Source organism: Coturnix japonica, chromosome Z (genome assembly GCF_001577835.2).
Source record: "Coturnix japonica isolate 7356 chromosome Z, Coturnix japonica 2.1, whole genome shotgun sequence".
In the NCBI taxonomy this organism is placed as follows: Eukaryota; Metazoa; Chordata; class Aves; order Galliformes; family Phasianidae; genus Coturnix; species Coturnix japonica.
This window is the reverse complement of record NC_029547.1, coordinates 39,256,701-39,273,058: the sequence shown is the minus strand read 5'-3', so window position 1 is coordinate 39,273,058 and position 16,358 is coordinate 39,256,701. Positions and strand designations below refer to the sequence as shown.

The window sequence follows — 16,358 nt, the reverse complement described above, 5'->3', positions numbered from 1 at the left end:
CTTATAGCCACCACATCCTCTGAAAAAATTGTTGCTCCCATGCTGTATTCTGCAGCTTATTATTAAAATGCACTTTTTATTATTAAAATTGCACTTGTTCCTAATGAACTTCCTTCTGTTTTGTTGGTTTTTCTTCTTNAAAACTCCTTAATTTAAACTTAATGGCAGTAACCTATGTAAAAAGAAGATGCACATTTTCTTTGTTCTTTTCAGGGTACATTTCTGTTTTTACAATCTGAATTAATACGAACACTTACATAAGTGTTCATAAGTGAGTTACTGTTTTTGCATGAATTTGTTCATGTACGAGAACCTGTCAATATTAATTGAAGTCTCTGAGCTCTACAAATAGTAATATTAGTTTGAAATTTTTGACTTTATATATTTATTTCCCATATCTGTTGTGTTTTTCTTCTATCATGGCAAGTCTTAAGTATAGCAACTACTGGTCAATTCTGACAATATGCATGTATGACCAAGCACCTTTTTGTCAACTACTTGCCAGAGAAATACATGTTCAAGGTTGGAAGTGATCTCATCCAACTGCAACTACTTATAAGTAAGGCAAGTAGTCTTGACAAATCACCAGGGCCTCTTCTGAGTGGAAAGAAGTAGGCACATATGAGTGGACAGTAATGGATTTTACACTGAAGTGACTGTTAGGCATGTTCTCTCTTTTCCTTAAAAAAATATCCTCAAAATCAAGTCTTCAGGATTTGTTAAGACTGCCTGCTCTTTTGAGTTGATTTATGTTAGGCAAGATTAATCATAGCTCATTAGCAAGTCTTTTACCTGTAAAGCACAAGAATCATTATTACTGCAATACACTGATGAAAAAGAAAAGAATTTGGCCCATTTCCTTTTTTATTCAGTCCAAAACATCCATCAGGGTAGACAGATATTGTTTTCTTACTACTGCTTTGAGATGTTAAACATTTAAATTAAGATTTTAAAGGTTTTCCATTTACTTTCATTTATACTTAAACTCCAGAATTTTCTATGAATACTCTAATGCTTATGTAGTATTACTAAACTGAATGTGCTTGCTCTGTCACTATAGCTGTGTATATACTGTGTATACGCATGTGGCCTGCCTGGTGTGCTTAAACACCCCATTCATACGTGTAAATTGCATAAATCCAAGCCTGGGGACAAAACAGCGCCTATTTTGACCATATAATTCCATTACTTTTAATTAATTCTATTCCTCAAGTCATGAGGGCCTTTATACTGGCACGAGATTTTACAGCTTTGATATTTGGAACTCAGTTTGTCCAAATGTATCTGTTCCATCAATCTGTAATATTCTTTTTGTGACTGTCATGGTTTAATAACCATGGATAACAGGTGGATTTTTCGTTCAAACCGTGACAGTGACTTTTTACAGAGTCATATCCTCCAATTGATACTTACATTTGAAATTGTCTGTTTTCACTGTAAGGTATTTAAGAATTACCAGCTTATGGGTACGGGTTCTGCTGACAGATTGGTTCTTTGTATGGCTGCCTTTTTATGTATCTGTGGATTTAGTAGGAGAGGGTGTAGTATAGCAATTAATGTGCTCTCAAATCTCCTCCTCAAGTCGCTGCTTCGTGCCTAGTCATTCATTCAAACTGGTGTCAAAACATAATTCTGGAACAGGTATTTGCACACTCAGTCCCCAACTGTTTTGATGAGAACTGATATGTAAACCACGTGGTGTGGATATGCAGGCAAATTCTTAAGTTTTGCAGTTGTACTTTATTTTCTTTAAGGTGTTTTCCAAGCTGGGCAATCCTATGATTCTATGAAAAACCTAGATGATTAGGTCCTCCAGGGAGTGGTGAAACAGCTAAACAACTACAGCTGAATGAGAAGGTGTTACCTATCACTCCTCAGGTGGCTCTTGTAATCAAAGGAGTCTAAGAGCGTAGGCAATTATAATCACAAACAGGCATGCTCACTCATAAAAATGTTAACAAAAAATTTTCCATTAATTTCACTATAAGAGGAATCAAACCATCATGCAAAACTGGATGTTAACTACATATACAAGGTATGGAAACATCTGGCTTTACTCAGTAAAGTGAACCTTCATTTTTACTTCAGCTGCTGATGTCTTGAAACATATGTTTTAAAAAGTACAGTATCTGTCCTCCTACTGTTGATACAGTCACTAAAGAACTTGACCTTTAATATTAATTTTACATATTGAAACACACTGATTTTCACATACATTATGTATATAAAACAGAATCACAAAATTAAATGCTTAATAGCAAAATACAAAAATCTTATGAAAGCAATAGGCACGACAAATATTTTAGGCTTATTTTCTATTTACTGCTTATAAAATAACCCCTAGAAAAATAAGTCCACTCCCACAGTATAAACATCAGGATTCCCAGAAGATTATGCGACAATAAGGCTTCTTAAATAAATTTATTGCTACATCGCCACCTACCTTGGAAGGGGTTCCAGGGAGAGGACGAGTGTCAAAAACAACATTATCTGTGAAAGAATCAAATGTGGAAAGATACTGAAAAAGGTAAGAAATGTACCAAAGTAATAATTCACATGAAAGACCAACTTTTTACTTTCAAGTCATACTGCAGCATTTCTCTTAGCTCATTTTCTTGGCTTTTGGATTTAATGTGCATCACTCACACTTTGGTACTTATTGCCACAAAGACAAAACTATGTGCACTGCCTTAATAATGATTGAAAGGAGTGTAAAAAGTAAGAGCACATATGTTCAGCATGGCTCTGCCTTCCAGTTAGAAAAACAGAAGAGGGCTCTTATAAAAAGAACACTGCTTCTGAAATAAGAGTCAGAGAAGGATCAGGCAGTGAAAGAGGAAGTGGATGCGATCTCATTTGTGTAAACACAGATGACGCATGACAGTAAAGAAGGAACAGGTCCAAGATTGCACGGGATCTCGGGACTCCTCTTATCTCCCCAGACAAAAGTGCCTCCAGATACCGTAAGTGGGTAGCATTTTAAAGACTCTCTTTTTCAGCATCAGGTGCAGTGAAATCTTTGTCTCACTGCCCCCTACCCTTAAATGGCAGCACTGCCATGCTGGCATCTCCCTGGAGTAAAGTGTGTTGGAAGAGCATCAGGACAAGCAACTTGGGAGCACAGATAGACCAAGAAGTGCCACTTCAAGTCGTAAAGTGCATTTTTGATCTGATGTTACTTTTAGATCAACCGCAGGTGATATCCTTCCATAACATACAGGATCTGCTTCCAGCCTGCATGATCTAGTGGATATCAACTCACTTGAAAATTTAGTATTTCATTTTTTTTAAATCCAAATTTAAATTACACCTATGGCAATCAGCTCCCACCCAGTTTGCAAGTGCAAAAAATGCACACATGATCTACTGATCTACTTGTGCTTTTCAAAACAACAGAAATAACTTACCACTTTCAGAGCCATGTCGTGGACAGGGAATGGACAGAACCCTTAATAATCCATCTGGTTTGTATGAATAATGCTCAACTAACTACCAGAATAAGAGAAAAAAAAAAAAGAGAGAGAAAGAAGAAAGAGTGAGATACCAAAAGGTTAAAGGGGTTTTGACTGTCTTCTAATCATTTGCTTATGTGCAATAATCTATATTTCTCACAGCAAATGATCACAGAATTGTAGGGGCTGGAATGAACCTTGAGAGATCCAACCCCCCTGCCAAAGCAGGCTCCCTACACCAGGTCGCACAGGTAGGCATCCAGATGGGTCTTGAACATCTCCAAAGGAGACTCCACAACCCCCCTGGGCAGCCTGTCCTAGTGCTCCATCACCCTCACTGTGAAGAAAGTTTTTTTGGTGTCTTTTTTTGTGCCAAACTTCCTATGCTTCAGCTGGTTGCCATTTCCCCTTGTCCTATCACCACACACTGCTGAAAAGAGTCTGGTCTCATCCCTTTGCCTGCATCTTAGATATTTATAGACACTGATCAGATCCCCTCTCAGTCTTTTTTTCCTCAAGGCTGAACAGACCCAGGTCACTCAGTCTTTCCTCATAAGAGAGGTGCTCCAGGCCTTTATCATCTTCACATCTAGAACCTTACTGTGGATATCCTTAGGCCATCTTTACTTTTCTCTAGCAGAGCCATGTATTTCTGAAGGGATTTTGTGGCTGAATCTGGAACCCAATCCAAGTACTGGATTTGCGAGATGCTATATTCCTCACCTGGCTCTGCTAACAACATTTTTAAAGCTCTAAATAAGTAACTTATAAATAAGTTTTGCTGTTGACAGAGGTGGTGGGTTTATTGGTTTTTGTTTGAAAGATGCTCTCTTTGGCCTCAGGCTCATAATGGGGTGTAAACAGTTAAGACATATAAAGCACCAATAGCTGTGGACTTTTGTGTTCCTGTATTATCCTATCCATGTTTTTTGTCATTACAATACAGGAACATGACTCTTATTTTGGTGTTGGTGTATTTGGGTAGGAAGAAAGTGGTCTGCAAATAAAAATATACGCAGGTTCAAAAACATGCATATTTTTCAAGTTGCTTAAAATTTCCAATAATTCAACAAAGGAAATGTGCAGGATATTTACAAGAAATGCTAGGCGTTAATATACACAGGTAAAAACTTGTTTTTTAAATTCATGACTCACTTTTTTTTACTAGAGTTATAAGGAAGAGTACACAGAATTCTTCAAGGCTTTTTCTTCCTTTATGTTCTTCAACCTATCCAATAATTTCTCCAGTATTCAGTTTTATTTCCAATTACAGCATAGTTAACTATCCAGTTCCCAACTGTTTTATTTTTAACAGAATTCAGACATCTTCTTGTGGTAATGATTACAAATTACATTTGCTCAGTAAGGAATTTCAAAGCTGAAGAATGTATTATGTGTACAGCATGCCAAACCACCCCCTGTGCCACTTAAAATTCCGCTTATCATTATTACAAAGGGCATAAGACAAACAGTGTACCAGGCATAACTGTTATTGTATACAGTATGTCTCTTACAATTAAATTAGTCTTCCATTCTAGAGAATGTCCAGTTAACTGAATAATGATTACAGCAGTTTAAAACTCAGTGAAGCTGTAGCATCACATTTTAAAATGATTTACATCTTTACATTTACTTAGCTTTCTGTGTTAGTAGAATTTTATTTAGTAGTTTTATTTGTGTAGGAAAACCACAGAAAGTTGCAAGGAGGACAAATAAAATGCTCTAACATGCTGCTATTTAGCTAAAGACAGTTGAAGCACAGCAAAGTTAAATAGACCGCCTAATAGGGTAGATCTGCAACATGATGACAGTTACCCAAGTGATTCAAATTAAACAGACCTGCCAGAGGGTATCAAATCTTTTTCCATCTGGTATGGAGAGCTTTCCTGTCTTATCTTTGTCAATACGGTAATGCAGTACTTTTCCATCATTCAGCAGACAAAGGGCATAGGAACCATTGCTGTCCCTTTCTCGGATTCTGTAGGATTAAGAGAGAATTTTAGGGTTGCTCTTTACTATCAATGAGAAGTTGAAGATGCTTTTTAAAATCACCTTTTCCTTTAAGCTTTTTAATTACAGAACAGCAAAGCCTGAACAGCAATTTCAGAAGACATTTTATTGAACCATTCATTTATTTCCTAGTGTCATTTGTTTTCAGATAGACTTCTGTAATTCCTCTCTTTTTTCTCCTCAAAGTCATCATATAACAACAGAAAATCCACGATGTGGAGCTCTTTGCTAGCCAGCTACAGAACACTGCAGTGCACACTGTGCTCTCTGAGCTAGGAAGCACCTGAAAAGCTCATGCACTGCAGGCCTACAAAGCCCACGGAAATCCATTGTGTATAAGTAGATATATTTCAATCCCAGCTATAGTTGACCCAAAAATTATTAAAAACAACAGATAAGTGTATTCATTAAAATAAGACTCTCTTTTAACTCTGAAATTAACAGGTGGCAGCAAGGGTAGAGAGCAAAATTGCGAAATACTAGAAGAAGATAATGAGGAATATATGTAATGGGAAATTTTTGCCTGTGCAGTAAGTGAGCTTCTGGAACTGGAAAAAAAAAAAAAAAAAAAAAAAAAAAAGGTAGATTTCTGTAATCACTAATTATAACTTCCATATATAAAATGTATAGGTATCCAGGATGATATCCTGCTTTCAGAAGATCTGAGATGCATTTACTGTGTTGAACAATTGTATACTCAGGGCTAATTCACACTGAGACAAGATGTCTTCTAGTGACTGTAACCAGAGTAGTTAAGAATTTGCTACTAGCTCCATCACACTTGGCCTAGCATTTTTAACTTCAGAAAGCAGCTTTTAGTTTAAGCTGCATGTGCTCAGTTGCAGCTGACAGCAGTACTGAGACAGCAGCACAGTCAGATGAAAATTGTCTGGAATATTTTTTTTCTCTCCCATGAAAAGCCCAGATTCAGCAACACCTACATTCCCAGTTTCAGTGTGCACAGAAAGGGTCTCTCTCTCCATTGAGTTTGCCTCCTTTCCTCTTCATGCCCCCTACCTCTACAGCAGCATGTGATGCCCACAGTGGTGGTTTTGAAACTAATTGATCTTTAAGGTCCCCTCCAACTTATGGCATTCTTTGATTCTGTGCTGATCAAATCTGACAAGCTATGGAGTGACCTGCTTGACCACTTGATTTCCTAGGGCAGTGTGGGACACTGCGCAGCTCAGCAGATTATTCCCATATCAATGGAGCCCAGATTTGAATGACTCTTAGGAAGATTTTCAAAGCACTGCTCAGAAAGAATTGAGGACAGTGTTTACAAAATCCTGGTTTTTTGCAAGAAGAAAGACCACTGTGGTCAAGTACATCTGTCAAACAGTTCTCAGATTTGACACTGAAATTGATCTTAGTCGTCACCATATACATCTAGAAAAAGCAAGCAATAAATTCTGTTCCTCAGTCTCTCAACTCTGAGCTAAAACACTGTTTTACTACCCAGGCATCTATTTATCATGAAGATTGATTGTTATTGCCTAACATGTGAACAGGACACCAGATAAAGTTAGAGGGAAGTAGAGATTCTTTTTTTCTGAAACCAAAGTAACTTGCATACTGTTTCCAAAGCAACTTGAAACACATGGTGGTTTTTCATGACATGCAGGTGTTTTCTCAGCATGATGATTTCCTGTGCTTACTGACCAGTGGAGAGAAACAGGTTCTGCTAAAATGAAGAATGACTTCTGCTTTGTCTTCCTCTGACTTACTCCTAGCAAAGGTTTGGAAAGATGTTTTCAGAATACAAGAAAGTGTTTCCAAGACATGGATAAGTATTTCATTGTGTTCAGAATACAGCACAAGTTAAGATTGTAAAAACTCAACAGTTTGTTTCCCAGTTCCAAGTTTGCTTCATGTTTCACTTGTGGAAATGGTGGCTTCAATATGATTAGTCCTACCGAAACTGATGCCCTTTTGCAGCAGTTGCTACTACCACAGGAGGTACTCTAATTATTAAAAGCACAGACATCAATGAGAAAAGTCCCGATTCCTTAGGAGTATAGCACCAATCTGAACACCTCCATCAATATGCAGTACAGGATAAGCAAAATTCATATTTTTAAAGTTATGTTCAGCTATGCCCAGTCAACTTGAGAACAGTCTTGTTCCCTAACAAGCACAAAAGCAGAAGACACGTGTACCTTTTGAAACATGTCTGAAAAACAAAAGAGCTTGGAAACTAAAAAGTACTGCCCAAGTCTTAATTTGGCATTAACATCACTTACTTATTCAAAAAGTGCTCCCACAGAACTTGTCATTACAGTTCCAAATGAAAGCTTTTCTGCCTCTGTTCATTATCGTAGGACAGATTTCAAAATTTCACAGAATCAGAATCACCAAGGTTGGAAAAGACCTTAAAGATCATGCAGTCCAACCATTCACCTATTACCAATAGCTCCCACTAAACCATGTGCCTCAACACAACATCCAAACATTGCTTGAACACCCTCAGGGTCGGTGACTCCACCACCTCCACTGGCAGCCCATTCCAGTGCCTGACCACCCTTTCTGAGAAGTAATTTTTCCTAATGTCCAGCCTGAGTCTCCCCTGGCACAGCTTAAAACCATTCCCTCTAGTTCTATCACTGATTACACAGAGAAGAGGCCAACCCCCAGCTCACTACAACCTCCCTTCAGACAGTTATAGAGAGCAGTGAGGTCTCCCCTGAGCCTCCTCTTCTCCAGGCTGAACAATCGCAGCTCCTTCAGCCTCTCCTCATAAGGCCTGTGCTCCAGACCCCTCACCAGCTTTGTTACCTTCCTCTGAACAAGTTCCAGGGCCTCAATGTCCTTCTTGCAGTGAGGGGCCCACATTACAGTCTTGCAGACTTTAGTAACAGCTGCATAAGTTAGGTTAGCCCTCTAGAACCGAAGCTTGATATACAGTATCCAGTATTTTACATTTATCATAAAAAACTGAATCAAACAAAAAAGCTCAAACTGAAAGATTGAAACCTATTCAAGTGAAAATCGATATTTTGACATCATCTTGATGCTGCCTGAGCTATTCACAGTCATTACATCAGTTTTGGGGTCTCTCTCCATAAATGCAAATTTGATTCTACGTAAAGTGAGCACAATCAGAGCTCAAGCACATTCAGAAAAAAATCCAAACTTCAAACCACACTATGTGTCTTAATGTGCTCTGAAGTTAAGCACGGTATTTTCCATTCTCTAATACAAAATGAAAGCAAAAAATCTTCTTTAAAAGATCATTTTTTAAAGAAGTATTTTTACAAGGAAGGAAGACAACAGTGAAATGTCAAGCACTCTTCCATTTCATGCCATCATAGCTAATTATAAATTTGCATGAAAAAAACAAAGAGAATAAAGAAATAACATAAAGAGAATAAACAACTGTAAACAAGCAATACTGCCCTTTCACCCAATGACATAAGCCTGAAAAAGTAATATCTTTAATGTACAGAAATCCAAATTCACAGATACAATAAAGAGAAGACTAAAAGTATCTGAATTCTCTAGTACATGTACAATCAAAACAGGAATTTTAGAAGTAACAGAGAAACTCAAATTGCTAAACAATGCAATGTAAAATAAGTTCGATTTTAATTCTCCTGACATCAGTGCTGGAGTATTTCGTATGCTTTTATGTCTGCAATATAATAGCAATTGTTAACTATTTAGAATATCATTATAAACTCCGTAAAGAGATACACATTCTTTCTGGTGTCCCTGTCTGTCTGGAAGCAACCACAACACCACCTCATTTTTTTCTGCTTTCATGTGAAAAGCCAAATGATCTTTCCCTATAAATCAAAGATTCCTTGAGGGTAAAAAAAAAAAAAAAAAAAAGAAGAAATACTATTAAAACATGGCTCACTGACTGTATAGGAAACAAAAACAAACAAGCAAAAAAAGACAGACTAATGGGGAAAGTAATTAGCTAAATGCTTGCTTTAGGAATGTTATGAAATTAATATAAATTACTTATCCAAGGGCATAAGCAAGTTTTTGGTTGGTAGTGTCTTCTCAGTGATAAGAGCTTCCCTGATGTCAAAGTTTCTGACACTTCCCACTAAACATGAAGACACAGCCATTCCCTGCTTGCCTGTCCTTGTGATCATCTTTCTTGTAATGTTGTTCATACTGCTGTTCTTCATTTTCACTTCAGAAATCTGCACCACACTGCACATACTGCTAATCTGAGGACAATATGTAATCTGTAAGAGGACCACACAAAGGTAAAAATGGACTGACTGTAGTCTTCTATTATACCACTTCCCTTCCCCTCTCTAAGAACGTATTAAAAACTACTTCAGAAATCACAGAATCATAAAACGGTTTAGATTGGAAGTGATCATGTAGTTCCAACCCCCCTGCTATAGGCAGGGATGATGAGCAGCCTTCTGATGTCTGCATACTACAAAATTTAAGAGCTAGGTCAGCCACAGGCTGTTGTTATCAAAAATGGAATGCAAAACTTTATTTCCTTCTAAGACTATTGAGATTTTCTGCAAAGTGATGGAAAAACTTGGGAAGCAGGACTGCATCACCACGGTCTATTTTTCTCACAACAAAATACACTATACTGCCCTTAAGCCCTACAAAATAGCTTTCTTCTAAAACTGCATCTGACTTTTCTTACTAGAACTATTTCAGTCAGGTATCACAGTGCCACCCTTAGTGGCAAATGTCCAGAAGAAGATACTAAGAGTAACACAAATACAAAAAGCTACAGGTATCACTAATACAGACTTGCTCAGACAAAACAGAAGAAGATACTAAGAGTAACACAAATACAAAAAGCTATAGGTACCACTAATACAGACTTGCTCAGACAAAACTGTATTTCTGGTACAAACAACCAACACATTACTTCTCTTGCTGAATTATGAAGTAGTCAATGACCTCACCTTGATTCTTCCCTAGAAGCATAAGAGTCAACAGCAGTTAAGTGGTTACTGAGCTCTAAATCTGCGGAATAGGCAGCCCATACAAGAACAATTAATGTGTTTCACAGCATCTCTCCAGTAGATGCAAAAGTATAGACTGCTGTCCTTAATAAGAAGGACATAAGCTGAATGTAAGTTCTAGAGATGCTTCTCATGGTTTAAACAGAATTTCAAAGCTAGAATTCTGACCAAAGAAATAAAGTCCCCAACATGAAAGAAGCCTTCTGAGTTGAAACAGAGATTCCCATCAATACAATGAGTCCCAAATATCTGCTCATAAGAAATGTTAGCTACAGTATCATTTTTTTTTTTAGTTTTTTTATGAAAACTAGTTTCCTTTATTTGTCCAAAGAGAAGCACTTTGACCACATACAAACCAATATATATGCTAGGGTAAACTGGAAAAGAAGTGAGTCTTGATATATCAACACCATGACTCAGATGATGCAACAATAATTTGGTAAGATTTTGCTCCTGTAGACAGAAAATAGTAAAAGAGATGAAAAAATTCCCAAGAGCACAAAAAGAAAGAATGACATTGTTGTGCCTGTGGTAATGTACCATGTGCTGACTACTTTCATCGAACCAAATAAAACCAATCCAGTGCTACTGACAGAAGAGTTCAGATAGGCCACACAAACTTTTTTTCCTTATAGTCTGCAGAGAAAACAGCAGAGTAGGTGACTTCTAGGGCATCATCCTAAGAAACAGGACAAGAAGCGAAAATATGAAGGTGCACTGAAACTTGAGTGAAAGTAATGAAGTACTAAAAGCTCAGAGATTAAGATGGGAGGTATTTCAAGAAATCAGATGTCAATACACTCAAAATATTAGTAGGTAAGACATGACAGGAATTAACTCAGTCTGAAAAGAGGATTTAGAGGACTTAAAATTTAAGCTGCCTATATAAATAAATATGAAGGCCACATCTCCATTAATTTGGAGCTTGGCAGAATAATGGCAAATCAGTAATGTGAAAACAGTTGGCACTGAAGAAGCATGTCCACCCTCACTTCTGAGGTTTTACCTTGGCTCAAGAAGGAGCTGCAGTCTGCCAAGAGCCCACATTGCAGCAGGAAGTGTGAGAAGAAAGGAGCATCAGGGGGAAACTATTGCAGACTGACTATAACCCCAGACTCTATCCCCCTGTGCTGTCTGGTGGGAAGAGGAGCTGGGCGTGAAGGAGTGAAGATGAGCTTGTAAAAATGGGAGGGGGGGTGTTCTGAGGGTGGTTTATGTTTTTGTCTTTGTTATTTACTATCCAAATTTTAATTTGGATTAAATCAGTTTTCTCCAAGAACTGGTAAACAGTTTCCCAGTTCTCTCTCATGTTGACCAACAAGCTTTTCAATCCTGTTTTCTGACTTCCCATCCAGCTGCAGTGGCAGATTGTGAGAGCAACTTGGTGGGCTAAGTTTAACTCACCACAGCCACTTAGTACGTGTGGATAAATTCAGCAGGCATCTGTGAATAAGCCACCTCTTTGGGTATACTCTCACTTGCTGTTCAGCCAAGTGAACTATTTAATGATGGTAGTGATAAACGACAGCAATGCAGGAAAACACTTACAAAAATTTTCCATTGTTTCTTGACCCAATGAGGATACGGTGCTCTGACTCTTCCCGGGAGATCCTCCCATGGAACCAAGGCATCTTCTCATGGGCTGTAGTGGCAATCAGTTTCTCCAGCTGAGGCTTTTGGCTAATTATAGCTTGTTCAAGAGCATGACCCTGGAGTGGTAAAATAATAGGACATTCTAACTGTCTTCTGCAGTAGAAAACGTACAGATGTAACCCCAGTATTGCATTGCATCTGGGACACCTAACACATGCACATATTTACTTTATGTGAAGAAAAATACTAGTTGCTACACAGACACTGAAAGACAAAATACGCTAGAGCAATTTAAACATCACAAAGCTGGGATTTTTCCTTTATCTCTAAGAAAGAAGTGAGTAACTTAAGACATCAGTATCTTAACTGAAAAGATAGTCTGACATAGCTAGGTATACTTAATATCCCTGGGATGTCAAACTGCATCTCCGAGAGTGTTGTCCAAACAGTGCTGGAGCTCTGGCAGCTTGGTGCCATGACCTCTGTTCTGGGGTGCCTGTTCCAGTGTCCTGTCACCCTCTGGTGAAAAGCCTTTTTTCAGTACCCAACCAGACCCTCCTCTGAAGCAGCTCCATGCTGTTCCCTTGGTGGGTCCTGCCACTGTTATCACGTAAGAGATTAGCACCTGCCTCTACTCTCCCTTAGTGAGGAGACTCTAGGCTACCATGAGGTCCACTTCATGGCAAATTCACCTGGATTTACCTGCAGATTCCATGTTTGTTTGACATACTCTCTGATGAGGTTCTCTTTTAAATCTTCAAAGGGCCCTGTTTTGGGCTCAACGCCTGGTGGTCGATTGAAAGATTTTCTCAGTAGACAGATAAGGCCATCTGCTTCCTCTGAATGATAGTTAATGAGTTCAGCAGGACTTGCATGTGATTTGCCTCCTGCAATAGCATATGTCCCACTCAGCTCTCTCTCAATTGTGTAATGATGAACCTTCCTTCCATAGGCCAAGGATAATGCAAAGCCCCCTAAGTAATTCCGGCTTTGGCGAAGCAGGTATAGTCCATCACTCATTCCTCCTTGCATCAAATACTCCTCAGCATCCTCACGTGTAATATTGCCAAAGAAGTATGGCAAATGGTTAGCAGGGTTAGCCATGCTGGAAGCCATGATTTTTTTTTTCTTTCCAAGTAGTCAATTAATGTTTAATGCCTGAAATGAAAAAAGGAAACATGAGCATCACTAGAAGTTATTAATGTGATAGTGTAATCTTGAACAGCTTTCATTTCTAATTCCTTATATTGGAATAATATAAAGAAACACAACAAAAATACAGAAAAGAATGAAGTTCGGTATCTCTGAGGAGTACTGAAGACAATATAAATAGCTTAAATTCTTTTATTCTTAATTTAACAGTTACTCTAGATACAGGAGTACTGTTCTTGATTCCTGTGTTCCCTTGAGTTACCTCAATCTTTGACACTGCCATCAGAAAAACTTACCTTTATTAAACCCTAAGATATGCTTACACTGCCTGGGCAGCTAGGTACTGTCCTATAGAAAAAGACTGCTGTTTCTCCATCTTTACAAGATCACTGCATATCTGATATTCTTTTTTTCCAGTGCACGTACACTAAGAAAAATGTATGTATACAAAGTACAATAATCAAGGACATTAATGTAGAAAATACTTATTGGTTTTATTTTTGTTACTGTTCATCTGTCTTCCCATCTTCCTTTACTTTGAATAAAGGCTGAATAAAGGCTGACAAAAGAATGAGAAGCTCAGCTGCTGTTTCAGTTGCTGTGCAGGATCTAGCTGCAGCACCAGTACACCCTTCACAACTAAAATAAAATGGCAGGATTTTAGGGAAACAAGACAGAAGTCCATGGATTAAAAAATGCAAGTATACGTCAAGATCACTCAGCCTGCCGAGTGTGCAATTGTGTATCAGCTGGCTGAAGTGTGCAACTAAGTCATGTGAAAGTGGGTGGAGAGAACTTTATAGAAAACCAAGCAAGAAGGGAGGATCCCTGGTGCAACACTGCAACTGAGGAGTCAGCATCCTAAAAAAGAACCCTTTGTCACAGGGTGCTTCAGGCTGCCATCTTCCCCGGCAGCCCTGCTGCAAGCATGGCTATTGCCTTCTCAGTTCATAGATGGATCATTACCAAACTGTGGCCAATCTGATATTTCTTGCATATGAGGCAAGAAACAGATGAGAAATACCTTCACTATGAGTATGCGAGGTAGTTGCAGTGAGGGGAGCACACTAGTCAACTGAACAAGAATCCCACAACACAGAAAACACTGCAGAAAAGCATAGACAGGGCACAATCAACACTGAGACATATGTTTTGCAGATCTTCTGGTTTTCTCTCCTTCCTGAATAAGGGAGACATTCCAGCTACAAAACTGATTTCTATACAGCTTATTAACTCTTGTGGTTTGCATCCAAAAATTACTAACTTAAGATCACTTTCTACATTCAATTTAACCTTTCCAGCATTTTTGTTGATAAAATTTCCCTTTGCTTTGCCTTTAAAATCTCTACATTTTGAGCAGTTATGATCTTAGTCTAAATTACCTATCAACACATCTCTCCCTGTTTATTGCAAAACAAGCCCATAAGGGAAGAGGATGGTAGTCAGTAAGTCACCACAAGTAGTCATTCTACAAAAAATACCATCTAAAGGGGAAATTACATTTGCACCAAATGAAGACTAAGAAGACATCCCTTTAATTAAATGCATTATTTTAGTAGCTTACTGCAGGGCCAGAGGCTTGTAATCACTGACCACGTGGTCTAATTGGCTGTTCATAGTGGTCTACTCCAGGACCCACACAGGGGCCAGTAATATCCAACATCTTCATTAATGAGAGGGACAGGGGGGCTACAAGTTCACATATAATACTTAACTGTGAGCTGTAGCGGATAAAACAGAGGATTTTGATGCCAGTTTGAGGGACAATAAAAGAGTGGAGAGCTGAGATTAGATGAATTTAATTTATCTGACTGGGAAAAAAAAATTGAGGTCTTGCACGTGGGAAGGAATAATGCCATACACAAATATACACTGAGAACTGTCAGCCTGGAAAGTGGAGTAAAATAAACTTGAAGTTGTGGTGGCCAATAAAATAATCAGGACCCAGCAAAGTGACTCTAGAACACCTAAAGAAAAATACTACCAGCAGCTCGAGGAAGGGATCCATTCTCTCTTCTCAGCACTGCTAAGTACCCTGCTGGAGTACTGTGTGAAGTTCTGGGCTCCTCAGTACAAGGTAGAGATGGACATAATGTAGAAAGTCCATTGGAAGACCCCTAAAATGGTAAAGAAGCTGGAGCATCTTCCCATAGATAGAATGCAGAGAAAGCTCAGGCTCTTGAGCTGAGAGAAGGCTCAGGGAGATCTCATCAAGGTGTAAAGATATCTGGAGAGAGAATGTAAAGACAATGGAGCTAAGCTATGTCTTGTATCCACTGAGATGAGGCAAGGGTCACAAACTGAAACACAGAATGTTTCTCCCAATCATTAAAAAACATCTATGCTGTAAGAGTGGCTGGGAACTGAAATTGGCTGCCCAGGTAGGCCTCATGCATATCAGCTCTTCCTCTAGGGAATGGGAGACCAACAGATCAGCTTGCAAGAAGTATTGTCTTGGGCACTCCAAAAGTTGTGTCCCCTATTTATTTTCATGGAAAAAACATGTATAAAGAGCACAATAACACTATTTGATAGACCAAATTCTCAGCTACAAAATATTGTTTACCAAAATAGTCACCACCATTAGCAAAGCATTTTCAGCAGCAATGAACAAAAGCCTACGTGCGGTGATTGTAAAAATATGCACCAGCAGAGGTGAACAAGTGTCACTGTTGCCACTGTTGAAACAAACCACGGACCACACCACCACAGTCACATCCACTGTTTAGTCTCTAAACATTCAGTGTCAATGGATGTAATGTTGTGCTACTATTTCTGTATGGAGGAATTCAGCGGCACACTTTTCCTTGATACACACTTGCATGCCAATACCATTTACTCAGATAGCACCTTTGTTGCCATATGTTGTGTGGGAATGGAGGAGGCTGATGCCCCATACGTGTCAGTGTGCAGGAGGCATTTTGACAATGTCCTCATCAATATGCTCACGCTTTTGGTTGCTCCTGAAGTGCTTAGGCAACTGGTCTTGAAGATCTTTGAAAAGCCCTTGCAACCGATCTATTCTGTTTATAAGATAAAGAATACAACAGCTTTGTACCCTGAAAACTTTTCTGCTGGGGATTTCACAACCTAAATCTAATAATACCATCAGTAAGTACCCCAGAGAGACAGTGCACAGCAGATCCCTGCAGCAGCACCAGTATGTGCACAGACAGTCCCCAGCCCGCCATACCTCAGC

At 38.7% G+C, this 16,358-nt stretch overlaps 1 protein-coding gene across 3 annotated transcripts in view; it reads right to left on the bottom strand.

Moving 5' to 3' along the window:
• SYK (spleen associated tyrosine kinase) overlaps positions 1-16,358 on the bottom strand; it is a 45,116-nt gene that overhangs the window by 20,243 nt on the left and 8,515 nt on the right. For all 3 annotated transcript variants that reach the window (XM_015849388.2, XM_015849389.2, XM_032441368.1), the window contains exons 2-6: positions 12,710-13,165; positions 11,963-12,123; positions 5,292-5,430; positions 3,408-3,489; positions 2,444-2,490 (exon numbers count right to left, since the gene is read on the bottom strand). In XM_015849388.2, the coding sequence (XP_015704874.1) occupies positions 2,444-2,490; positions 3,408-3,489; positions 5,292-5,430; positions 11,963-12,123; positions 12,710-13,123 (843 nt within the window). In that variant the 5' untranslated portion in view covers positions 13,124-13,165. The remainder of the gene's footprint in view (positions 1-2,443; positions 2,491-3,407; positions 3,490-5,291; positions 5,431-11,962; positions 12,124-12,709; positions 13,166-16,358) is intronic.